Source organism: Amblyraja radiata, chromosome 11, assembly GCF_010909765.2.
Source record: "Amblyraja radiata isolate CabotCenter1 chromosome 11, sAmbRad1.1.pri, whole genome shotgun sequence".
In the NCBI taxonomy this organism is placed as follows: Eukaryota; Metazoa; Chordata; class Chondrichthyes; order Rajiformes; family Rajidae; genus Amblyraja; species Amblyraja radiata.
Window position 1 is genome coordinate 47,914,923 of NC_045966.1, and position 26,443 is coordinate 47,941,365.

Consider the following 26,443-nt stretch of genomic DNA (forward strand, 5'->3'; position numbering starts at 1 on the left):
ATCACACACACTAACCACCCCCACACACAGAGTTGGAAAAGTGTATAAAGACCATTCCCTACCTGTAGCCCCCAGGGGAGACGTCGTCGTTGAAGTCGGGTCCCGGCCGTCTTAAAATAGCGTATCTTGAAGTCGTCGAAGTCGGGTCCGTCTCGGCAACGCGGGGTGGGGGGGGGTGGCGGGGCGGCATCACACACACGAAGCATCCCCACACACAGAGCCTTAAAAGTGTAATGCCCCAACGCAGCCGTTGCCTACTCGTAGCCCCCACGGGAGACGTGGTCCTCGAAGTAGAGCCGTTCCCGAAAGGCCGTTTTTAAATGGCGTCGCTTGAGGTTGTGCTGCGGGCGCCAGCAGCCGTTATGGTCGCTGGCCAGCAGGAGGCGACAAAATGAGTGAGGGGGGGGGAGGGGTGGGAGAATGTTTTAATGAAAAAAATGGACATAAACATAACGAAATGTAATGAGGAGTGGATAGCTGGAAGGGAAAGTGAAATGTCTACCGAAATGGCTGCTTGTATGGGTGAGAAGCCAGTTTATTTTTGAAAAATTGGGGGGGGGGGGGGGGGGGGGGGGGGTTTAGAAGGATTTGATTAAAAACATGTACTTAAACACGACGAAATGTAATGTGGAGCAGATAATTAGAAAGAAATGTGAAATCTCTACCGAAATGGAAAAGATGTCGGCGATTCTGCGTCTGGTTTCGGAGTTGCAGGGAATCAAAGGAAGAAATGCGTCCGGAAGCCGTACATGTAAATGGATCCATTCCGATTGGACGTCTGCGAGCGTCGGGCATTGCGATTGGACGTCTGCGAGCATCGGGCATTGTGACATCGCTTTCTGCTTTGCCCCTTATCCTTAAACTTTGACCCCTTGTTCTGGTCTTCCCCAACATCCGGAACAATCGTTTTTGCATCTAGCCCGTCCAACCCCTTAAGAATTTTATACGTTTCTATAAGATACCCCCTTAATCTTCTAAAATCTAGTGAGTACAAGGCGAGTCTATCCAGTTTTTTTTCATATGAAAGTTCTGACATCCCAGGAATCAGTCTGGTGAACCTTCCCTGTACTCCCTCTCTATGGCAACGATGTCTTTGAGCATTGGGCATTGTGACATCACACGATGGAACGTTCACCATGGGCTTGGGCTCCTGCATAGGCATATGTAAATGAATTCATTCCGATTGGACATCTGTGAGCATTGGGCATTGTGACATCACACGATGGAACGTTCAGCAGGGGCTGGGGCTGGTGCTGAATCTATGGGTGAGAAGCCAGTTTAGTTTTGAAATATTGGGGGGGGGGGGGGGGGAAGGATTTGATTAAAAACGTGTACTTAAACACGACGAAATGTAATGAGGTGCGGATACTTAGAAAGAAAAGTGAAATCTCTACCGAAATGGAAAAGATGTCGGCGATTCTGCGTCTGGTTTCGGAGTTGCAGGGAATCAAAGGAAGAAATGCGGCCGGAAGCCGTACATGTAAATGGATCCATTCCGATTGGACGTCTGCGAGCGTCGGGCATTGCGATTGGACGTCTGCGAGCATCGGGCATTGTGACATCGCACGGCGGGAACGAATCGAAAGGCAGAAAGGCAGCCGGACGGATGTCGGACGGATGGGGCGAGAGTTTTATATAATAATAGAAGATAGATAGATAGATAGATAGATAGATAGATAGATAGATAGATAGATAGATAGATAGATAGATAGATAGATAGATAGATAGATAGATAGATAGATAGATAGATAGATAGATAGATAGATAGATAGATAGATAGATAGATAGATATAGATAGATATAGATAGATAGATATAGATAGATAGATATAGATAGATAGATATTAAGGTTGCCCAGCTGCTCACCTCACAATGCCTTTGCACCTGGCCCAACTGCTTCCTGGTCCGGCCTGCCAGGTTGTTGATTACATTGCTTTTAATTGAATTGAATTATTTCTTATTTAACATCACTAATTATTAACGTTAACTTTTAATTTCAAAGACAGTTTAAAAAATATAATTTGCTGTCTTCATTGACAGCTTAGATCGGACCCGCTCTGTGTGTGTGTTTGTGTGGGTGTGATTTCCAAAGAGCTGCCGACCAAAGATCATAGAGGAGCAAGATAGACCACTCCTCGAAAAACGCGTAGTATCACGTGTGTGATTGTCGACGCCATTTTATTGAGCATTTTTTTGGGCTTCCCCCACACTGTCATGGCGTCCTCATGTAAATCTTCATCTCACTGCTCCGCTATCAATTGTTCTAATCGTAAATCTAAACGACCAGACCTGTCATTCTTTAGGTTCCCCGATAAAAAAGAAAGGTAAGAAAATATTATTATTATTTTTTGTCGATATTCTGTGGTGAAAATGTTATTTTCTGTTCTCCCATCAATGGCCATTGGGAAACTAGGTTTGTCGGTACATTAGAAAGTTAGTAGACTTATTTTTAATAGATCTTTACTTACCACTATAATAAAGACAATTTTAACACTTCTGTACGTTTTTGGTTTTGTTCTTGAAAGGGATTGGTCTCGAAAACATGGCCCGCGGGACACATTAGGCCCAGTGACAACGAGATTTTTAGAGCTCAGATTCAAGTCCGAGAACGCGACGGCTGTTACCCGTTATATTCCTCGAATTGTCGAGACATCACAAGCAAAGATCACAAGCCCGCCGTGAAGAAGGGTGCAATCAAAGATTATACAACTCTGCTCTAGCATCTTTGGGTGCAATGGTGGGCCGGGGGGTTCGGCGGCGGCCGCAATCAAAGGTACGAGAGGAGCTCTGCTCTATAATCTTTGGTCGGAATGGGACGGCTGCACGTTATAATGTGCTATCGTTCCACTCCCTCTCCCCCCTTCTCCCTCTCCCCCCTTCTCCCTCTCCCCCCTTCTCCCTCTCCCCCCGTTTCCCCTTCTCCCTCTCCCCCCTTCTCCCTCTCCCCCCTTCTCCCCTTCTCCCTCTCCCCCCTTCTCCCTCTCCCCCCTTCTCCCTCTCCCCCCTTCTCCCTCGCCCCCCTTCTCCCTCTCTTCTCTCGATCTCTCTCTCCCCTCTCTTCTCTCGATCTCTCTCTCCCTCTCTTCTCTCTCTCTCTCTCCCTCTCTTCTCTCTCTCTCCCTCTCTTCTCTCTCTCTCCCTCCCTTCCCTCTCTCCCTCCCTTCCCTCTCTCCCTCCCTTACCTCTTCGCGAGAGTTGGCAGCTCTGCTATGCCTTGGGTCCAAAAGAGGATAGAAAGAAAATACTTAATGGTCTTTGTAAGAAGATTTTAATAAGCTCTTCTACATTTAAGGTAAATTGACATTTTAGAGGCAAAAAGCATCTTCAATATACAGGTCTCTCCACATAACTGAAAACAATTGCATTTAAGTGATATATCATCCATTGTTCAGGCATGTAGTTATGATCATCTTTTTTCTTATTAGTTAATCCTAAATGATATCTCCTGTAATTTCAGATGTCAACAGTGGGTCCAGAATACTCGTCGACAAGATCTCCTGCACCGAACTGCAGAGTATTTGTCAAATAACTGCCGTCTTATGTACATTGTGTGAAATTGTGATTTGTTAACTGCACAAAACTAATGCAAATGGCGATGTATTTATTATTGTATCTACGTTGGACATTTTGCTCTTTGGTGTCAGAACGCGGGGTGGGAGATTGCAACCTTCACGTGGTCCGCCCTGTTTTGACAAATGCAATCAACAGTCAAATAAGTGCACAGTCAAATAAGATCAAATAGAACAAGTTGTCCTACAACTTTAGGTTGTGCACGCCATACGCAAGAAGAAGAAGTTGTGTCAGAACGCAGTCTGAAGAAGGCTTCCGACCTGCAACGTCACCTATTCCTTTTCTCCAGAGATGCTGCCTGACCCACTGAGTTACTCCAGCATTTTGTGTCTATCTCTGTTTAGATTGGACTCGTGGGTGGAGATTACGGCTGGTCTGGTGATCTAGAACGAGGGCCAAAGTCTCAGAATATGGGTCATGATATTTAGTAATGAGACAAGGAGCAGTTTCTTCACTCAAGGGCTGGGAATCTTGGAATTCTTGATCGCGTGAGATGGTGGAAGTCGAGTCCTTGAAAGGAGAGATATTTTTTTTCAAATACGAAAAGGGTGAAGGATAATGGAGAGAATGTGGGAATAAGATGTTGAGGTGCAGGATCAACAATTATCTTACTGATGGTGGTGTGAACTTAGATGGCTTATCCTTGCTTTTATTTCTTACAGAGATACAGCGCGGAAACAGGCCCTTTGGCCCACCGCGTCCACTTTGACCAGCGATCCCCGCACACTAACACCATCCTACACACACTAGGGACAATTTACACTTATACCAAGCCTACAAACCTGTATGTCTTTGGAGTGTGGGAGGAAACCGAAGATCTCGGAGAACACCCATTCAGTCATGGAGAGAACCTACGAACTCCGTACAGACAGCACCCACTGTAAGGCAGCAACTTTACCGCAGCACCACCATGCCGCTCTTAATCCACTAGGGCACTAGGTTACAATAAACTTCCTACATATTCCAGGAATGCATCTCATAAAAATGGGAGAGGTTTAAATGCATTGTAAAATCTGCTGTCAGTTTCCTATATCGGTATTGCTCTAATGGCCTCTTTGTATCATTTTCTTTGATTTAAACCATCCACTGTTCTGCATTTAGATTTTATTTTTTCCCCTGTGGATCACAAGGCACTGTTTGTTTCAGGGGTGACTCTAATCTCCAGCGTAATTTGACAAGACAGCCAAGAGGGCAAACACAGGCAGTTCAGATCTGCTGCCTGTATCGCATGAGAGAACAAGAATGAGACCAACTTGTTTTTTGCAGATCATCAACCCCTGACTGATGTTATCAATGCCGATGGTGACTCAAGGAGACTCAACCAGGTGGTGGTTTACAAAGGTCCATGCCCATTGTTCCTCATGGCATACCACCAGCCTCAACAGATCACCGTCATAGAGTCTCACAGCTTAGAAGCAGGCCCTTCAGCTCAACTTGCCCACGCTGGCCAACATGTCCCATCTACACTAGTCCCACATGCCTGCATTTGGCCCATACCCCTCTAAACCTGTCCTAACCATCAAATGACCTAACAGAACTGTCATATGAGGAAAGATTTAAAAGACTAGGCTTGTATTCACTGGAGTTTAGAAGTATGAGGGGGGATCTTATCATATTGTCTACAGTGTACTATGTTTACAGATTCTGTTGTGCTGCTGAAAGTAAGAATTTAATTGTTCTATCTGGGACAAGCTAGATGCAGGAAATTGTTCTACATGACAATAAAACACTCTTGTTAGATGCTAGGGGATCTTATAGAAACATATAAATGAATAAAAGGACTGAACAAGCTAGATACAGGAAAAATGTTCCCAATGTTGGGCGAGTCCAGAACCAGGGGCCACAGTCTTAGAACAAAAGGGAGGCCATTTAAGACTGAGGTGAGAAAAAACTTTTTCACCCAGAGAGTTGTGAATTTGTGGAATTCCCTGCCACAGAGGGCAGTGAAGGCCAAATCACTGGGTGGATTTAAGAGAGAGTTAGATAGATCTCTGGGGGCTAGTGGAATCAAGGGATATGGGGCGAAGGCAGGCACGGGTTATCGATTGGGGCTGATCAGCCATGATCACAATGAATGGCGGTGCTGGCTCGAAGGGCCAAATGGCCTCCTCCTGCACCTATTTTCTGTTTCTAGAACACTCATCCAGCAATCCTCGAGCCCACCAGCTCATCCCGTAGTCAATTCATCAGCTTTTCCATAAGAACTTCCATCAGTTCTTCCAAAAGAATGACAATCAGACAATCACGATAATCCTCAGCCCATCAAGCAGCCCCTTAATTCATCCAGATGTCTGAACTATTGAATGCTCACTGCATCTCTTTCCATGTCGGCAAGTTAATATCCAGCTGCATGAACCATGTGAAAAGGGAATAAATAGATGCATGTGGTGCAGTGATTTGTGCAGCACTATAGGCCTGGATACCAAGAGGAGTTCACCATTGAACGGAGTTTGGACGGGGATCTTGAGGCCCCCGACCGAGGAAGAACAAAAGGAAGGGACTTGAACTTTATTTCGCCTTCCATCACAGTGCGGAATGTGTAGGAGTCACTGTGGTGAATGTCCGTATTAAAATGTGTTTTTGAGTGCTGTTGCTTTTAATTGTATGACTGACCTGGCCAATGAAATTCCTCGTATGTTGCAAAACATGGCAAATAAAATCTGATTATGATTCTGAAAAGCCTTTTCCTTCCATACTCTTTCCTCTCTGATCTTTTTGCAGTTGCCTGCCTTTCTGTACTTGTTGCAAGAGATTGTCGTGGCATCCGGCATCCTCGGAGAATGTAGAATTAAAGGCAGGCAATGCCAGTTTTAAAGATGGTTATTTGCCTCAAGATTGGATTATTGTATCTCCAGAACCTCCCCAGAGGCTCTGGGAGACACAAGGTTCAAGAGGGAACACAAAAAGCCTAATTAGGAAGAATATTAAGCGTAAGATTTCAATTAAAATACTGTAATTGATGGAACCTTGCCTTTAAATTGGTTCTTGGATGAAACCCTGATGGTTCTCACATTGTCTCTTTAAATTTACTCTCCTTTTCACACTTGCATTAAAACACACAGCCACCGCCATTCACAGTGATACTGCCCGGCAGTCTCATAATTACAGTCAACACAGCCACCTTGACAGCCACACAAAATGATGTAAATAAAAATAGTTTTCCTTGTTTAAGAAGTTCAATTTACAATTATTTGAAATTGTGGGGGTTGGTACAAAATACTGCTGACCCACAAATGTGTTGCTATGAGACATTCACATTTAAAAAATCCATGTCTCAAAAAAAGCAAGAAGGTGCCCATGTTATTTGACCAACTTATCAGATGAATTTAAATATGTAGGTATGTATGCATTAGTTTTGCTCCTAATTCCCTTTTCCAAATCATTAATATATATGGTAAACAGTTGCGGCCCCAACACCAAGCCTTGTGGCAAAAAAATCCAGAAGATTAGTCAAACATGATTTCCCTTTCATAAATCCATGTTGACTTGGACTAATTATTTTACTGCTATCCAAATGCCCCATTATTACATCTTTAATAATTGACTCCAGCATCTTTCACACCACTAAAGTCAGGCTAACTGGTCTGTAATTCCCCGTTTTCTCTCACGCTCCTTTCTTGAAAAGTGGGATAGCATTAGCTATCCTCCAATCCACAGGAACTGATCGTAAATCTATTGATCGTTGGAAAATGATCATGTGTATAAATATATATGTATGTGTATATATGCATGTATGTGTATATATGCATGTATATGTATATGTGTGTATATATGTATGTATATATATGTTTATATATGTGTGTATGTATGCATATACATTTATCCATATGTATGTGTGCATATGTATGTGTATACGTATGTATGTATGTGTATATATGTATGTGTGTATATATGTATGTGTATATATGTATGTGTATAAATATATATATATGCATATATTTATTATTACTATATAATTATATATATAATTGCCTTTATGGTTTATGCACATCATCTTACAAGACAAATGAATTAATAGTGATGATTTAAATCAAAGTTGCTTCTGATCCTTGAGAATAAACTTTATTATCTCTAACTTGCCTCTCACACACAGACACACATTCATATAAATATATAAAATATATATACGTTAAATTTAATTTTGTGCAGTGTGTGTTAAAGGGAAACTGCACAATACAATGCAAGGGAAACTACGCAAAGGAGGGGGCTGTTCCCGCTACAAGATACTCGAGGATCTTTGCTTTGGATCAAAGATTATAGAGGAGCTCTATAATCTTTGCTTTGGATCACAGCGGGTGGCATACCGGAAGTCGCGTGTCGCTCAAAGAAATGGCGGCCGTGACGTGCCGTCACGTACTACACGTCAGTCCATTGGATTTCGGAGGAGTGGTCTATCTTGCTCCTCTATGATCTTTGCTGCCGACAGCTTGCGTGCATGAAACACGGACGCTTCATTCCAGAACATTCTGAATGCGTGATGCACGGTTGCATTTCGCTCTCTCTGTCTCTCCCCATCTCTGTCTCTCCCCATCTCTCTCTCTCCCCTCTCTCTCTCTCTCTCTCTCTCTCCCCCCCTCTCACTCCACCCTGCTGTGTGGTTAGCTTGTGTGGAGGGGTAGTTATTGTGTGTGACGCTGCATGTCGCCCCCTCCAGCCCCCCCTCCCCCACAACCCGCCGTGTGCCCCGCGCGACGATAAGGTCCGCCGCCGCCATGTTCTACAATTGGGCGGGGCAGGCGGAGAGGGTTCAGAAGCAAGCCGGTTTCCTCCGGCTCTGAGCGAGCGACGCATCTAGCGAGGGAAGATTTCTCTCTGCCCGTGCAGCTCGTGAAGCCCCGCCCCTCGCCCGCCCAGCTGTCGGTTTCCAGAGAGCTAAACTCCTGTCTCACAGTGTGAGTCGTTAGCGTTCCCGAGTACCTGCCATTAGCGTTACGAGTTCCGACGTTCCCGCTACGTTAATTCTGCGTGATTAAAAGTTTGATTTGTTTTAACTCGTGGGTGGACTTGCACCGTGAGACAGGGCCATTAAGCGCAGCCCACTCACTCGCCCGGTCCCCCCCCCCCTCCACCCCCTCGCCTCCTCTCTACCCGTCACAGGGGGCGACCTCCTCTCTGTCCGCGGCCCGATCCTCTGTAACGCTGGCGTAAGCTATTGGCAGTCCTCAGCAAAGATCCTATTGCGAGCTATAGGCTCTTTGGTCCTCTGGTCACTCCCCCTCCCCTACCCCCTTCCCAGCCCCCCTCTCTATCTCCTCCCCTCTCACTCCCCACCCTCCCTCTCCTCCTCTCCCTCTGTCTCTTGCCCTTCTGTCTCTGCCCCTCTCTCTCTGTCTCTCCCCATTCTCTCTCTGCCCTCACTCTCTACCCCACTCCCTCCCTCTCTAGACGCGCCTGCGAGTTGGGGGCTATGCGTCAGTGGATAGGGCGGTTATGGTGTAAAAGGAGCAAATTAATAATATTAATATATTATCAAGGGGGGTAGTTAGCGTGTGTGGGGGTGGTTATTGCGTGTGATGCCGCTGGTGAGGCTTGCCGGTGTTGAGTCTTATCTCTTGCCTGGCATATGTAGTCCATGTCTCACTGTCATACAGCAGTGTGCTGTTGTAACAGGTGTTGTAGACCACTATCTTTGTCTTCACTGTCAACTTTGGGTTGGTCCACACTCGAGTTGTGAGGTGAGCGAGATTTGTAGCTGCCTTCCCGATCCTCTTATCAATCTCTGTGTCCATGGAGAGGTTGTCGGTGATGGTGGAGCCGATGGACGGCATCAAGTTTGTAGTCATCGATGACAGGCAGCGCCTCTGTATCCTGCTCTAAGACAGTGTGTGAATGTGTGTGTGTGTGTGAGTGATTGGTGGTGGTCGGAGCGGCCGTAGGCGCAGAATGGCAGCCACGCTTCCGTCAGTCTGCCCCAGGGCAGCTGTGGCTACAGAAGTAGCTTACCACCACCGAGTGTGACTGAGGAGTGAATGAATAATGCGATGTAAAGCGCCTTGAGTATCAGAAAGGCGCTATATAAATCCCATCCATTATTATTATTATTAAGACATTCGTCCTCTTCAGCTTGATGGTCAGCCCGAAGTGCTTGCATGCCCGATAGAAGTGGTCCATCAGTGACTGTAGTTCCTGCTGGGTGTGGGACACAACTGCAGCATCGTCGGCAAACAACATGTCTCTGATGAGAGCTTCACGTACTTTTGGAACACTACGCCAACCTCTATCCCTCAGTACAGCGGTTGTAAAAGGAAAGCACCGCTGGGGGGGGGAGAACACACACATGTGGGGAGTCTGACCCAGGTCAGCACGGCTGGGCTGCCAAGGGTAAAGTTGCAGGGAGGGCAGGAGCATTAAGGAGGGGGGTGGGGATCATGCCATCAACTCAGTAGCTCGGGTGGCTGCGAACGGCTGCAGGGACCAGACAGTGGAACTGCAGCTACTCCCGGGGCTCGCAGGCGACGTGGGAACTGCAGCTGCTCCCGGGGCTCGCAGGAGACCTGGGAACCAAAGATCATAATCTTTGCTGGGAACTGCAGCTAGTACCGGGGACGCGAGGGATCTGGGAACTACAGCCAATCCCGGGGCACGCAGGCAATCTGGAAACTGCAGAAAACTACCGGGTAATTGAGAAACATGTGAAAACTATATTATTACTAATTTATGTATTATTAGTATGTATTATTACTAACTTAGTTAGTATGTATTATTAACTCCTAAGGCGAAAGATGTGGCCCGCCATCTGCTCACAAACATGGATCCTGGCCCCTATGAAAAAAATGTTGCCGACCCCTGGACTAAACCAAACCCTTGATCCTGTCCCGCTAGCCTTTTAAAAAAAAATTAGCACCTCAAATTAGGGGTGCGTCTTCCACGCATCTTCATTGCCAGAAAATATGGTCATTGTTTAATGCGGCTCACCCACTACCTTTTTAGGGCAAGTAAGAATGAATAATATGACATTGATCAGTAAAATCCACATCTTGTTAAGAAACATAGGGACAGCAAAATAGCCAAAGTAGACAATAGTTATCTATTAGCAACAATGCACATTTTATTCATAGAATCGGTGGTTAATGCTTATTTTAGAAAAAGAAATGTGTGTTGCGGACAACCGCCTAATTGTTTTTGAAGTAAAGGGTGAAACTATCAGCTAAATTGAACCTTTGTAGGAAATCATCTAACAATTCAGGAATTATATCACATGAGATATTGCTTGTGTACCTTCAAAATAAACTTGTTTCAGTTGTATGAGTGCCAGTTTAACTCAAGATAACACCCAGCAACGGATGCTGTGAGGTGTCTTCTCTGGGAATCTATAAAACCAGACGGGAAGAGATCAATCCCAATCTGTCCAAGAAATGTCCAAGATCACCGGTTTGGTGGACACTCTGGTCAGTCTTGGTCATTGTAGAACCCATTGTCTGTTGTTAATATGTAGTTCAATAGAACCTATAGCAGGTTTACTGATTTCCATAGCCCAAATATCAATTACCTTTCTATAATCAGACATAATTAGGAATAAAACATTATTTGAATTTTTTAATTATATTTTGTGATTGGAAAAGGCCAACAAATAGAAAGGCCTGGTATAAGTTGCAGAGAGGCTTGAGAGAAACTGGTAAATTAGTTGCAGAGTAATGCTAATTCCCTGGTCTCTCAGCAATTTCTGTCCTTACTTCATATTGCTTCACAGCACCAAATAAACTGCAGAACCAGCAGATTAAATTCAGATGCTACACGCTTCGAAATTAAAACTCAAAATGTAGTATATGGAAGGGGTTACCATTTCAGTGAATATGTTTGTCAACTTATTAAAAATTATAATCATAGCAAATACTGTAATTGGATTGGTAGAAGCAAGATTTGTGTGTCTGAAAATCCTGATGCATTAAATTTCTCCAAACCTACCACTTCCAGATTGTCTTTAAATAAACCTCTTATAGGAGTAGTGGTAAAACTGAACAACAGATTCACACACACTTATACAGATTCACATTTACCTTTAGGCTCCAACAATGATGTGCATCTATGCTCCTTTGTCTTTTACAATATGAATATTTTTGATTGTTCTTTATAAGATATTTTAAGAAGTTATTCATTCACAAAGCCAAATAATACCTTGGGTCTTGTTTCCATATTATAATCTTATTTATTTCTTGTTGCCAGTAATAAAGAGTTCCCCAGCAAACCATTGGTAGAACTCAGCAGGTCGAGCAGCATCTGCTTGGGGGGATGGAAAATTGTTGACGTTTGAGGCCGAGACTCTGCATCAGGACAGAGTGCAGAAGGAAGATAACTGGTATACAGAGAAAATGAGGAGGGATAAATCAGGACTTAGTCAATGATAGGTGGACTGAGGAGAGGTGAAAAATTATGGGTAGATGGGGGGAGGTGGAGTTGGGATCAGAGGCAGATAGATAAGTAGACAAAGATACAAAAAGGCAGATGGAACCAGATTGGGGGAGAGAGAGGCCGAAGGTGGAGATATCTGGTAGTGTGATACAGAGGCTACCACTGCTGGACCAAATGCCAGCATCCTCAGTCTCTTGTGTTTGCAGAAGAATTTAGCATATCTGGTTGGTTTATTGAGCTTTGAACCAATGCATTGAGGGATAATAGCACCATCAGACGAATTTTTTTGCAAAGAAGGGTGGCTGATCTTCCACACAATAGCCCACAGAATCCCACAGAAATGAAATCAAACACCAGAGGATGAAATACAGAGTGCAGTTTCCCAAATTTCTAGTGTTATCTGGAATTTTACTTAATGAATAAATTAGTGATTATTCATCCCACACACCATGCAATGGGATAGAATAGAGATGGAGCTAAATTATATTGAGCTTCCTTTAATTTACTATGAACACAAAGTTATCCTTATGTCTCTTGCAACACATATCCAACAATGTTATTTCTTGTTGCCAGTGTTAAAAGCTTCGGACTTGCAAACCATGGACTAAAGCAGGAATGGTGCAATGTTGAGTGAATTAATGAAATAATCTTTGTTATTAATAGGTTCATTTGGATATAGAAAGCAAAATTCAATGGCATGCTACATTGTTTGATTTTTGTTGGTTATTGTACTCCGGAGATATTAATATAATAATAATAATAAATTTTATTTATGGGCGCCTTTCAAGAGTCTCAAGGACACCTTACAAAAATTTAGCAGGTAGAGGAAAAACATGTAAGGGGAATGAAATAAATAGTAGAGACATGACTAGTACACAAAGTAAAGACAGAATACAAATTCAAAACACAATATGAGGCTATTAATGCACAGATGAAAAGGGAGGGGGACGTGGGGCTAAGGATAGGCAGAGGTGAAGAGATGGGTCTTGAGGCGGGACTGGAAGATGGTGAGGGACACGGAATTGCGGATCAGTTGGGGGAGGGAGTTCCAGATCCTGGGAGCTGCCCTGGAGAAGGCTCTGTCCCCAAAACTGCGGAGGTTGGACTTGTGGATGGAGAGGAGACCGGCTGATGTGGATCTGAGGGACCGTGAGGGTTGGTAGGGGGAGAGGAGGTCAGTGAGATATGGGGGGGCCAGATGGTGGAGGGCTTTGTAGGTGAGGATCAGGATTTTGTAGGTGATCCAGTGGGAGATGGGAAGCCAGTGGAGTTGTTTGAGGACTGGAGTGATGTGATGCCAGGATTTGGTGTGGGTGATGAGTCGGGCGGCTGCGTTCTGGACCAGTTGGAGTCGGTTGATGTAGGTGGAGCTGATGCCAAGGAGAAGTGAGTTGCAATAGTCCAGTCGGGAGGAGATGAAGGCATGGATGAGTCTTTCAGCAGCGGGAGGTGTGAGAGAGGGTCTGAGTTTGGCGATGTTGCGGAGATGAAAGAAGGTTTTAATGACATGGCGGATGTGAGGCTCAACGGAGAGGGTGGAATCAAAGATCACGCCAAGGTTGCGGGCCTTGGGAGATGGGGAGACAGTGGTGCCGTCGATAGTGAGTGTGGCTTTGGAGCCTATGAGGAGGAATTCTGTCTTATCGCTGTTGAGTTTGAGGAAGTTATGTTGCATCCAGGTTTTTATAGCTGACAAACAGGAGTTGATATGGGAGAGGGGAGTGTTGTGGGGGGATTTGGTGCCGAGGTAGATCTAGGTGTCATCAGCGTAACAGTGGAAGTCCAGGTTGAAGTGGCGGAGTATCTGACTAAGGGTGAGGATGTAGATGATGAAGAGGAGGGGGCCGAGTACGGAGCCTTGGGGAACGCCTTGAGTGACTGTGGCTGTAGCAGAGGTGTGGTTGTGGAGAGAGATGAAGTGGGATCTGTTGGAAAGGTAGGAACGGAGCCAGCTGAGTGCAGAGCCTTCAATGCCTAGGTCTTGTGAGTCTGGTGAGCAGGATGTTATGGTTCACTGTATCGAAGGCTGCGCTCAGGTCGAGGAGGATGAGGATGTTGAGGGAACCAGTGTCAGCAGAGGTGAGGAGGTCGTTGAGGACTTTGAGGAGAGCAATTTCTGTGCTATGGAGGGGGCGAAAGCCAGATTGGAGGGATTCAAGTAGGTTATACGCAAGGAGGTGGGAATGAAGTTGCGACGCAAATATACGCTCCAGGGTTTTTGAAAGAAAGGGGAGGTTTGAGATTGGGCGGTACTTAATGAGAGAGGAGGGATCAAGACCAGGTTTCTTTAAGATTGGTGTGACAGCAGCAGTTTTGAAAGCGGAGGGGACAATTCCTTGGGACAATGAGGAGTTGAAGAGATTAGTGAGGTAGGGGCAGAGAACGGGGAGGCAGGACTTCAGCAGGGGAGTGGGGAGGGGGTCGAGGGAGCAGGTAGTGGGTTTGGAAGAGCTGATGAGTTTGGAGATTTCAATAGGGGTGACCAGGTCAAACTGGGAGAGGAAGCAGTGTGGAGGAGGGGTAAGGAGGTCAGTGGAGATGTTGAAAGGAGGGGCCTTGGTAGGTGGTGGAGTAGATGCTGTGGAGTCGGGTACAGGGGATAAAGATTGATAGATGGTGCTGATTTTATCAGCGAAAAAGTGGAGGAATGAGTTGCAGAGATCCGGAGTAGAGGTAGGGAGAGTGTTTGCTTGAGGTTTGAGGAGGTTACCCACTGTGGAGAAGAGGGTTCTGTGGTTTAGGCAGGGATCAGTGAATATGGAGGAGAGGTAGGCAGATTTTGCAGCAATGAGGGCATCTTTGTAATCAGTGAGGTGGAGTTTGTAAGTTTCAAGGTGGACTGTGAGAGATGATTTCTTTGTGAGTCGTTCAAGTCGGCGACCAGTCTGTTTCAGTTTACGAAGTGCAGGTGTGTACCAGGATGAAGATGTGTTGAAAGTTACGGTTCTTGTTTTGAGGGGGGCCATAGTGTTAAGGGAGGTAGACAAGGTGGAGTTGAGATGGTTTGTGAGATCATCAGGTGAGATGGGGGCTGAGGCCAGGGGGAGAGTGGTGGAGAGGTCAGAGAGATGGAGGGGATCAATGCATTTTAGATTACGGAAGGTGATTTCTCGGAGGAAGCGAGGGCGAGGTGTCGGAGAAGGGATGGTGAACCGTATAAGCTTATGATCAGAGAGGGGGAAGAGGCAGGGATGGAGGTCGAGTACCGGTTGATTTGTGGAGCAGACCAGGTCAAGGATGTGACCTTTGTCATGGGTGGGAAAGGTGACGTGCTGAGTGAGAGAGAAGTTGTCAAGTAAGAAGGCAAATTCAGATGCGAGCTTGCAGGTGGGGGAGTCCATGTGAATATTTAAGTCACCAAGTAGCAGCAGACGTGGGGAGAGGGATGAGGCAAGTGTGAGGAGTTCAGTGAAGTCAGATAGGAAGGAGGGGTTTGGTTTAGATGGCCAGTAAATGTGGATGACTGTCATGGAGGAAAGGGTTTTGAAGGCGAGGAATTCAAATGATGCTACTGGGGGGGAAGGTGAGTTCAGTGATCCGAAAATTCTGGTTGAAAATAACAGCGAGGCCACCTCCATGGCGGGAGGGGCGGGGTTTGGAAATGTAATTAAATGTAATTAAATGTAATTAAATAATTTAATCAGCAGCAAGATTACATTTACACATACAGGAATTTATTTTTGATAATGCAGTTATTTGATCTATACATTGCAACTGTAGAAGCTGTGAAAGAGCTGTTGAAGTTATATTAGGTAAGCCAATATGGTTTCTAATGAAAATATCAATTTTTAATTGATGTTCACGTTTGAAAGGGCTGGTGCAATCAGAGGAAGAAAGCCACAGGAGCAAAAAAAACAAAAAACAAATTGCTGGAGGAACTCAGCAAGCCAGGCAGCATCTATGGAGGCAGAGGGAGAGTCAATGTTTCAGGTTGAGTCCCTGCATTTCGACCATCCTTTATCCTCACCAGATGCTGCCTGACCCACTGAATTCTCAGGCAATTTGTTTTTTTGCTCCAGATCCAGCACCTGTAGTGTAGTCTTTTTTATTTCCAAAGCTACAGAACTGTTTGCAGATAAAGTCACCAATTCTTGAACATGTTATATTCCACATATCGATTTTTAAACTCTTCCTTTTATTTTCTGTAGCTTATTCATACGTAACTTATGCTACTTGTATGTAGATAAGCGATGAATAGTCTTCCTCTGAAATGAACGGGATCTGCAAAGAGAAATTAACCACCGTGAAATGTTATTTCACTTCGACATCAGAAAGAAACGTTATAAATTTGTTGAAAATGTTACGAAAGACGATTCATTTCATTGAGAGGAATCAATTTACTTACAGCATTTGAATATTGTTTGGTGCACCAAATCTGGTTACTGTCCTGTAGTAAATTTCAAACAACACAATTAAAGGATAACATTGACAACAATAAACTTCAAAGATATATCATTTAACTTGTTGCATTTAATCTATCCAGAGATTAATGAGCAAGACACTGATTAACTGTTCGCTATATGTGCGAGTCAGTACCAGAAAATGTTCTACACATGTATTTGTTAGCAACATCTCCAATAATGCAAGCTACCTCAGCTTGGATTATAGAAATCAAAGCCTGGTTCAAGCATGCCCCCAGGCCTCCCCCTCCGTTCACTTCCTCTCCCCCATGCCCCACAACCTCAAAGGGTGTTATCCTGAGTTAAGCTGGCACATATACAACTGTCGGCGACTGTCATAGTCATAGCAGGTCGCCGAAAAACCGGCGACTGGATCCCCACCACCCCCCCCACGACAATGTCTACAACAATCTACTACCTAGTTGACATCAAGCTACGGCAAGCTACCGACAACCGGCGACCCATTAGGATGCCCACCTATGACCACACCTATTGGCGCCATGTCCACGGTTGCCAAAATTTTTGAACATTTCAAAATCCAGCGGCGACCAGAAAAACGCTACGACTCTTTGGGCGACTGAGCAGACTATTCACGACCATACAGGCGTCACCCCGGCGACCATGTGGCGACAGCCAAGTCGCCTGCAGTCGCCTAATAAATTGCGTGTGGGACAGGCCCTTTACTTCAAAAACAACGAAGCGGTTGTCCCCAACATCCATTTTTTCTCCTAAAATAAGAATTAACCACCAATTCTATTAATAAAATGTACATTATTGCTAATAGATAACTATTGTCTATTTTGGCTATTATGCTGTCTTTATGTATGTTCCTCAAGATGCGAATGGTACTGGGCAGTGCCACACATTATTCATTCTTACTTGCTCCAAAAAGGTAGTGGGTGAGCTGCTTGAAACAAGTATGTACCTCAGATGGAGCAAGAATTAACCACACTAAATTAAAAATTCCATGAAAGATTCAAGCAAGTGGTTGTCCAAGACTTTCTGCCATTAGAACACGAGAAATGGGATATGAAACATCAAACGTTTTGAACTCTTGACTTTCAAGCTGTTGTTCTTGTGTCATAATGGAATTGCTGCCTTTAATTTTAATTCATTATAGTTTGGTAGTTAAAACATAATGCTACCCAACTCTATCCTCCCCAAACTAATTTTTAATTGAAACCCCTATCTGTCCATGTTCGATACCCAGTTCTGACTATTTTAACACAGCCCTGCTTTTCCTTTCATCATCGAATCCTCTGAAATAGCCGAGAGTTGTCCACAGGATGGACAGCTGGTGTTGAATGGGTTGAATGCTGCAAAGTCTATTGTAATTTCAAAGATCATTTCTAATCCAAATAAGAAGCAATGGCTAAAGTCATTGAATATATATAAGGTAGACAAAAATGCTGGAGAAACTCAGCGGGTGCGGTAGCATCTATGGAGCGAGGGAAATAGGCAACGTTTCAGGCCAAAACCCTTCTTCAGATGATGCAGGGAAGGGGGGAGGGGGGGGATGCGGGATGAAGAAAGGAAGAGGAGGAGCCAGAGGGCTGAGGGAGAGCTGAAAAGGGAGGAGACAGCAAGGGCTACCGGAAATTGGAGACGTCTATGTTAAGGCCGCTGGGGTGCAGACTGCCCAAGCAGAATATGAGGTGCTACTCCTCCAATTTCCGGTGGTGCTCACTCTGGCAATGGAGGAGGCCCAGGACAGAAAGGTCGGATTTGGAATGGGAGGGGGAGTTGAAGTGCTGAGCCACAGGGAGATCAGGTTGGTTAATGCGGACCGAACGGAGGTGTTCGATGAAACGATCGCCAAGCCTACGGTTGGTCTCACCGATGTAGAATATATATAGGTTTGAATTTTTAAAATGTATTATAAGCACGAACTGAAACTTTATTAATGATTAATAACGGGATGTACCAGCGAGAAATTTAAATTCCTGAAGTATTAGACCACATTTTAGGATCTAGACAGGATGGAAGGATTGCACAGCTGGAATCTAAACGAATAGGAAGACTTGCTGAGGTGCTGAGGATACATTTTGAGATAATATGGCAGGAGATAAGACCACAAAAGTAATATTAATGGGAAAGTATGCATTAAAGGGATTAGATGGGATAAATAGGTACTGCACACAAAGTATATTTTTTACAAACCGGAAGTATCCAAGAAGGTCTATAATAGGTTTCCATGTACGCGAATACAAGAAGCACTTTTAACATGTTTGATGATACAATTAGTCAAGTCAAGTCTTATTCGTCACATGCACATAAAGCAATCACACAAGATCACAATGTTGTGGTGATATCAAATACTACTCGATGAATTCCATGGGCCTTTAACAAGTGGGAAGGACAGTGTGGAGTCTTTAGACAGAAATCACAGGGATGTGCAATTACCCTGTACCATGAAGTAGTTATAATGGTGGGATTTGGAGGGGGGGGAGGGCGAGTGGGGAACTCAATTCTCCGGATATGGACTGGTATTGCAATAACCTATGAAATAAAGAGCAGCACATCGGCGTAGCTGGTAGACCTGCTCCTTGTGTAAGTTAGGTCCACTAGATGAGGTGTGATCATTTGGCACCACTTTCCTGCATTAAACCCATCTTCCATGATTTTCTTAAATGACTGACTTTCCAAAGCCCTCTATGACAGTAAATGCCGTTTGGTTAAAGACATTTATTCACATCTCAGACCAAAATGGCCAGCCCTTGACCTTGAGGCAATGACCTCTGGATCTAGACTCTCCAATAATGCATGAGGTAGTCAAGAAGAGAGCATGCAACCAGTAGGACATGAGATAAAGCAGAAATAAACCATTCAGTACCTCGTGTTAGTTAGTGTCAACTAGATAAACAATAGACAATAGGTGCAGGAGTATGCCATTCGGCCCTTCGAGCCAGCACCGCCATTCACTTTGATCATGGCAGATCATCCACAATCAGTACCCCGTTCCTGCCTTCACCCCATATCACTTGACTGCTATTTTGAAGAGCTCGATCTAACTCTCTTGAAAGCATCCAGAGAATTGGCCTCCACTGCCTTCTGAGGCAATGGATTTCACAGATTCACAACATTCTGGGTGAAAAAGTTTCTCCTCAGCTCCGTTCTAATTGGCCTACCCCTTATTCTTAAACTGTGGCCCCTGGTTCTGGACTCCCCAACATCGGGAACATGTTTCCTGCCTCTAGCATGTCAAATCCCTTAATAATTTTATGTTTCACTAAGATCCTCTCTCATCCCTCTAAATTCCAGTGTATACAAGCCCAGTCGTTCCATTCTTTCACCATATGACAGTCCCGCCATCCCGGGAATTAACTTTGTGAACTTACGCTGCACTCCCTCAATAACAAGAATATCCTTCCGCAAATTTGGAGACCAAAACTGCACACAATACTCCAGGTGTGGTCTCACCAAGGCCCTGTACAACTGCAGAAGGACTTCTTTGCTCCTATTCTCAACTCCTCTTGTTATGAAGGCCAACCTGCCATTTGCTTTCTTCACTGCCTGCTCTATCTGCATGCTTACTTTCAGTGACTGATGTACAAGGACACCCAGATCTAGATTTAAGAGTCAAGAGAGTTTTATTGTCATGTGTCCCAGATAGGACAGTGAAATTCTTGCTGCTGCAGCACAACAGAATATGTAAACATAATACAGAACAGGAGATAAAAGTTCAGTGTGTCTATATACCATAGACCATATATACACAATAAATAAACAAATAAAGTGCAATAGTAATAATAGACTGCTATTGTTCAGAGCTTGTTTGATGTTGTGTTTAATAGCCTGATGGCTGTGGGGAAGTAGCTGTTCCTGAACCTGGATGTTCCAGATTTCAAGTTCCTGTACCTTCTCTCCGATGGCAACGGAGAGATGAGTGTGTGGCCAGGATGGTGTGGGTCTTTGATGATGTTGGCAGCCTTTTTGGGGCAGCGATTGCGATACATCCCTTCAATGGTGGGGAGGTCAGAGCTGATGATGGACAGGGCAGTGATCACAACTTTCTGCATTTTTTTCCGCTCCTGGACATTCAAGTTGCTGAATCAAGCCACGATGCAGCCAGTCATATGCTCTCTACTGTGCACCTGTAGAAGTTCGAGAGTCCTCCTTGACATACCGACTCTCCGTAATCTTCTCAGGAAGTAGAGGCGCTGATGTGCCTCCTTTATAATTGCATCAATGTGCTGGGACGAGGAAAGATATTTGCAAATATGCACGCCCAAGAGTTTGAAGTTTTTGAACCTTTCCACCATTGATATCCACCATTGATATAAACGGGATTGTGGGTCCCTATCCTACCCTTCCAAAGTCCACAATCAGTTCCTTGGTTTTCCTGGTGTTGAGAGCCAGGTTGTTGTGCTGGCACCATTTCGTCAATTGGTCGATCTCACTTCTATACTCTGACTCATCACTATCAGTGATTCGTCCCACAACATTGGTGTCATCGGCAAACTTGATGATGGAGTTCGCACTATCTCATTGTACTTCCCCTTTCCCTAACCTGACACCATTCAGATAATAATCTGCCTTCCTGTTCTTGCCACCAAAGTGGATAACCTCACATTTACCCACATTAAATTGCATTTGCCATGCATCTGCCCACTCACCCAACCTGTCCAAGTCACCCTCCATCCTCATAGCATCCTCCTCACAGTTTACACTCCCACCCAGCTTTGTATCATCTTCAAATTTGCTAATGTTACTTTTAATCCCTTCATCTAAATCATTAATGTATACTGTTAATAGCTGTGGTCCCAGCACCGAGCCTTGCGGTACCCCACTAGTCACTGATGAGATGGGATGTGATCATTTACTTCGGCACCACTTTCCTGCATTACACCATCTTCCTTGATTTTTGTAACAGCTTCATCATGTGGTAGTCAAGAAGATATTTTGCATTAGTCTTCCTTAAAGGATGCTGCTGGAGTCTCAGCAAAAAACGATGCAACTGTGTTGAACTTAAAGCAGATAAACCAACTGGCCTGGATTTATTACATTTAGGTTGCTGACAGAAGCGAGGAAGTAAATTGCAGAAATTCTGGTTATAATTTTCCAAACGTCTACAGATTTCTAAGTAGCGCTGGAGGACTGGAAAATTACAATTGCTACTCTTGGTCAAAAAAAGGTTTTAAAGATAAACGTAGAAAAAACTAATTAGCCATTTTTATTAAATATAGATAATTTGGATTTTGATGTACAAAGCATATTTTCCATATTTGTGAATGGCAGTGTAATGAAATACATGAGGAATATAAGAAATATAAGGAGATGCATACGAGTGATGGAATGGCAAAGTGGCATCAAAAGTTGGATTTGAAATTTAAGTTTGGAGATATTGCTGCAGTAAAAATTAGAGAGCACAATCTAAAAATGGGAACGAGAACAGGAAGGTTTGTTGATACCTATGCAAAGTTCAATGGAAGTGGTTACATGCACATGGGATCCAGTGCTTTCTAAAGATAAGCAGAGAAAACAAGGCAAGGAAGTTGCAATAAATATTTTTGAAATAATAACGTTTTATTAAAAAACTTGAGTATCATTTTTTTGGAGCTATACATTAAGAAAATTGGAAATGGTGCAGAACAGATTTACCAAAATTATTCCAGAGATGAGCAACTTTGGGCATTTGCACAGACAGAAGCTGGGATATAACGTGAAACTGCTCGAAACACTCAGCAGGTCATGCAGCACATGTGGAAAGAAAAACTGTTATTGTTTTAGGCCTGGGACCTTTAATTTACTGGAAAAGTTGGGGTTGTTCTTATTGGAACAATGGGGGTTATGAAGAGATCTGATTGAGGCGTTTAAATCTTTAATGGTACAGAATGAGTATTGCTTCCATTGATGACTTCAGTGAATTGAGTGCTTAAAGTCGGGAATACAATGCTGAGAATAATAATCTCGGCAGTTTTAATAGTAAAATATCAATTTTTTAAGAAAAAAATCACATTTTTGATTGGGAAGTTGCATATTTCCCAACAGCAATTGTGTCATTCCGAATTAAGACGACCCGTTGATGGACTCGTATAATAATGCAGAATGGAAGGGGATGGCCACACTGTTTCGCCAGTTATTAATTTGATCTTTGAGAACTGTTATTCACAATATTCTTTACTCTGAGATAATAGAATTCTTAGATATTAGGTGCTTCCAGAGATGATGGGAGAGTGAAGGAACAGGGAAAATGGAAAATGCTAATGGAGGATTAAAAATCTATGGATTTTTTAGATATTTAGAGGTAATTGCAGAACTTTTCTGTCTCTGAGGATTTCTTATTTACATGAAAATTAAAAGGGGTAACCATTAAAATTGAACACAGATTAGAACATTTATAAATGCTCTTTTAATTTTTTTATATATTTCAGTGGTACCTTGCATTTGTTGTACTTTGTGATTTGAGAAAAGTTGAGACGTCTCTTCTTTTGATTGAAGAGGATCCTTGCTTTGCTTTTCCAAACCTGTGTGAGCAGGTCACATTAAAATCCATTCAGCTTTTCTTATATATTTTATGCATTCAAACAAACTAATTAAAATAAAATGCAGTTGTTCTTTCAAAGCAGGGAAGACATTAAACAAAGATACAATATCTCCACCGATATTAAAGAACAAGTCAAGTTGAGGTTATTGTCATGTGCATAAGTACTGAGAGATGCAGGGGTAACAAAAATCCTTTTTGCAGTAGAATCACAGGTAATTCATGGACATCACCAATTGCTGGGTGTCTCCTCTGGTGATGTTCTGCCAGGCTTATATTGCAGCCATCTTTAGCTTATGCTTGTTTTGGGGGCTAGTCCCATTCTGCTTTCTTTTCAGCTTATATATAAGGCATGCTCAATTGGGTTCAGATCGGGCGATTGAATTGGCCGCTCAAGAATTGAGCATTTTTTAGCTTTGAAAAACTCATTTGTTGCTTTAGCAGTATGCTTGGGATCATTGTCTTGCTGTAGAATGAACCGCTGGCCAATGAGTTTTGAGGCATTTATTTGAACTTGAGCAGATAGGATGTGTCTATACACTTCAGAATTCATTATGCTACTACCATCAGCAGTTGTAGCATCAATGAAGATAAGTGAGCCAGTACCTTCAGCAGCCATACATGCCCATGCCATAACACCCCACCACCGTGTTTCACAGATGAGGTGGTATGCTTTGGATCTTGGGCAGTTCCTTCTATCCTCTTTACTTTGCTCTTGCCATCACTCTGATATAAGGTAATCTTCGTCTCATCTGTCCACAAGACCTTTTTCCAGAACTGTGGTTGCTCTTTTAAGTACTTCTTGGCAAACTAACCTGGCCATCCTATTTTTGCAGCTAACTAGTGGTTTGCATCTGGCAGTGTAGCCTCTGTCTTTCTGTTCATTAAGTATTCCGCAGACAGTGGTAATTGACAAATCCACACCTGAAGAGTGTTTTTGATCTGTCGGACAGGTGTTGAGATTTTTCTTCATTATAGAGAGAATTCTTCTGTCATCAGTTGTGAAGTCCTTGGCCTGCCAGTCCCTTTGCGATTAGTAAGCTCACCAGGGTTCTCTTTCTTCTTAATAATGTTCCAAACAGTTGATTTTGGTAAGTCTAAGGTTTGGCTGATATCTGTAACAGTTTTATTCTTGTTTCTCAGTCCCTTAATGGCTTCATTGACTTTCATTGGCACAACTTTGGTCCTCATGTTGATAAACAGCAGTAAAGGTTTAAGGAGGCAATTAAACACACCTGAGCAATTACAAACACCCGTGAAGCCATGTGTTCCAAACATTATGGTGCCCTGAAATGGGGGGACTATGTTTAAACACAGCTGTAATTTCTACATGGTGAAACCAAAATGTGTAAAAATGACCTTTATTAAAATCTGACAATGTACACTTTAACCGCTTAATTTTTTTTCTATTACAAATCTCAAATTGTGAAGTACAGAGGCAAATGAATAAATGATGGGTCTTTGTCCCAAACATTATGGAGGGCACTGCGATTGTCACAATCAATTTTTTAACACATGCGGTGTTAAGGTTTCTGACTTACCTGAAACCTTGCGCTTTCTTAGGCATAATATTAGTGGCAGCATAATGATGATTAGTAGAGCCAGACATCCGATAATAATCACATTTGTGTGTTTGAAAGTGTAATCATCTGTCAGAACAATAAGCAAAACCTTTAGTTTACAGAATGGTTACCCAGTAACTCAGTAGATAATTCCATTGAATTATTTTTTTTTAAGTCAAACATAATAGCGGATCAGGATTTAAACTCATGAATTAATTCACCTCACTTGGAAAGGTTGGAGTTTTATAACAGCTTTCAGTTCAGAAAAGGGAAATAAATCACAGGATGTTGTAGTTGCTGGTTTCAAACGGGATGCTGGTAAACCGTAAGATCGTAAGAAATAGAAACAGTTAGCTTAATGGAGTCTCAAGCCTCCCTTGCTATTCAGTGACATCTTACCAAGTGAGTTGGGTCAACCATGGTGTCATCATGGATTTTGATTGCCTGAGGATGTTTTTGTGAGCGAGGGGGCAAAAGTGGCGGCCGAGGGAGAGCAAGAGCGAGGGCACGAGCATGCGAGAAAGAATGAGGGCATGAGAGAAAGAGAGAATGAGAGCACGAGAGCGAGATGATAGGCTGGTTATGCGCAATGAATTTTCTGAAATTAAATATAAAAGTCTTCCTCTGTCAAGTTTCAGTGAAAGGGACCACCAATGGATTGTACCTTAGTCTATTGAAGTGCACAAAGACTTTGACATCTGTGTACTTTCACTCAACAATTGAGCTTGACCTGAGCTTGCCATCAGTTAATGGAGCCACTCAAGTTAAATATACAAAGACAGTAAGAAATTATTTAAGTATATGCCACTTCCTTTTCAAGCTTCACATCATCGCCTTTTCTTTTAATTCTATACCAACTTTAACTTACTTAATCAACTCATTTCATGTTTGCAAACGCCATTATCTACATACTTTTAAAGCTGTGTGCGTGTGTGTGTGAGCGCGTGTGTGTGCGTGTGTGTGTTTTTGCCTGTGAACCGCATCTCCTCGAAAAGCAGACGCCAAAACGGGAACAATTTTACATATTTCAGTAGAGATTTTCCTTGTGATTTTAGAAATCCACTCCTCTGTACATTTGGTACATTATTTTCCCGACTTTTTTAATTAAAATTGTTGACCAATCTGAGCTTTTTTTTTAAAATCTGACCGCTGCCAACATGCTAATGTAACAATAACAGTGACATTTTTATATCTACTGGTAGAAAATATCCTTGTGATTTCAAACATCCAATCCTCTATAAATTTGGTCCATTATTTCCCGAGATATTTACCAAAAACTATCACCAAACTGACATTTTTTTTAAATATTAAGGTTGCCCAGCTGCTGACCACACAATGCCTTTCCTCGTGCCCCCCCCCCCTCGGTCGCTCTGGATTAATGCAGCTGCTGTCAACGTGTATGCGCAGTTTTCCACGAGGTACGTTAGCCCACCCCCCCCCCTCTTCAAAAGGTGCAGAAAGATCGAGAAGGTTCTGCAGCAAAGATCCTACAGCTCAGCTCCGCTATAGGATTTTTGTTCTGCAGATCGCGGGGTCAGCGGTGCCCACGCGCGGAAGAGGTTTTCCCCTCATTGCTGGCGCAGCTCATGAAGCCACGCCCCTCCCATCGCCCGCCCGCACGCTCACTCAGCTGTTGTTTTCCAGTCAAGCCGCTTCTGTCTCTGTCCGCATTTCGCAGCCCTCTCACTCGCCTGGCTCCCCCCCCTCTCTCTCTCCCCCCCTCTCTCTCTCCCCCCCCTCTCTCTCTCCCCCCCCCTCTCTCTCTCCCCCCCTCTCTCTCTCTCTCTCTCCCCCCCTCTCTCTCTCTCTCCCCCCCCTCTCTCTCTCTCCCCCCCCCTCTCTCTCCCCCCCCCCTCTCTCTCTCCCCCCCCCCTCTCTCCCCCCCCCTCTCTCTCTCCCCCCCCTCTCTCTCTCCCCCCCAATGACTGTGCGGAACTAAGGCAAATATTTAATATAGATATTTGAAGCCTTTTGGAGTATCATTACTGTTTTTCTGTTTTAAAATGATGCATTAAGGTTAAAACCTGTTTATAAAATGATTTAACTGATAGCTTTAAAGCGCTTTCTCACGGGGCGACT

General features: G+C 43.7%; 1 protein-coding gene across 3 annotated transcripts in view; it reads right to left on the reverse strand.

Annotated features, from left to right (window-relative positions):
• Positions 1–15,570: 15,570 nt before the first annotated feature.
• The window catches only part of LOC116978603, a 37,238-nt gene continuing 26,365 nt past the window's right edge, over positions 15,571–26,443 (reverse strand). For 2 of the 3 annotated variants that reach the window (XM_033029869.1, XM_033029867.1), the window contains exons 7-9: positions 24,344–24,451; positions 22,699–22,785; positions 21,471–21,665 (exon numbers count right to left, since the gene is read on the reverse strand). In XM_033029869.1, coding sequence (XP_032885760.1) covers positions 21,628–21,665; positions 22,699–22,785; positions 24,344–24,451 — 233 coding nt within the window. In that variant the 3' untranslated portion in view covers positions 21,471–21,627. Of the gene's footprint in view, positions 16,140–16,263; positions 16,306–21,470; positions 21,666–22,698; positions 22,786–24,343; positions 24,452–26,443 lie in introns of those variants that run through there. The other variant, XM_033029868.1, reaches the window with a different exon arrangement.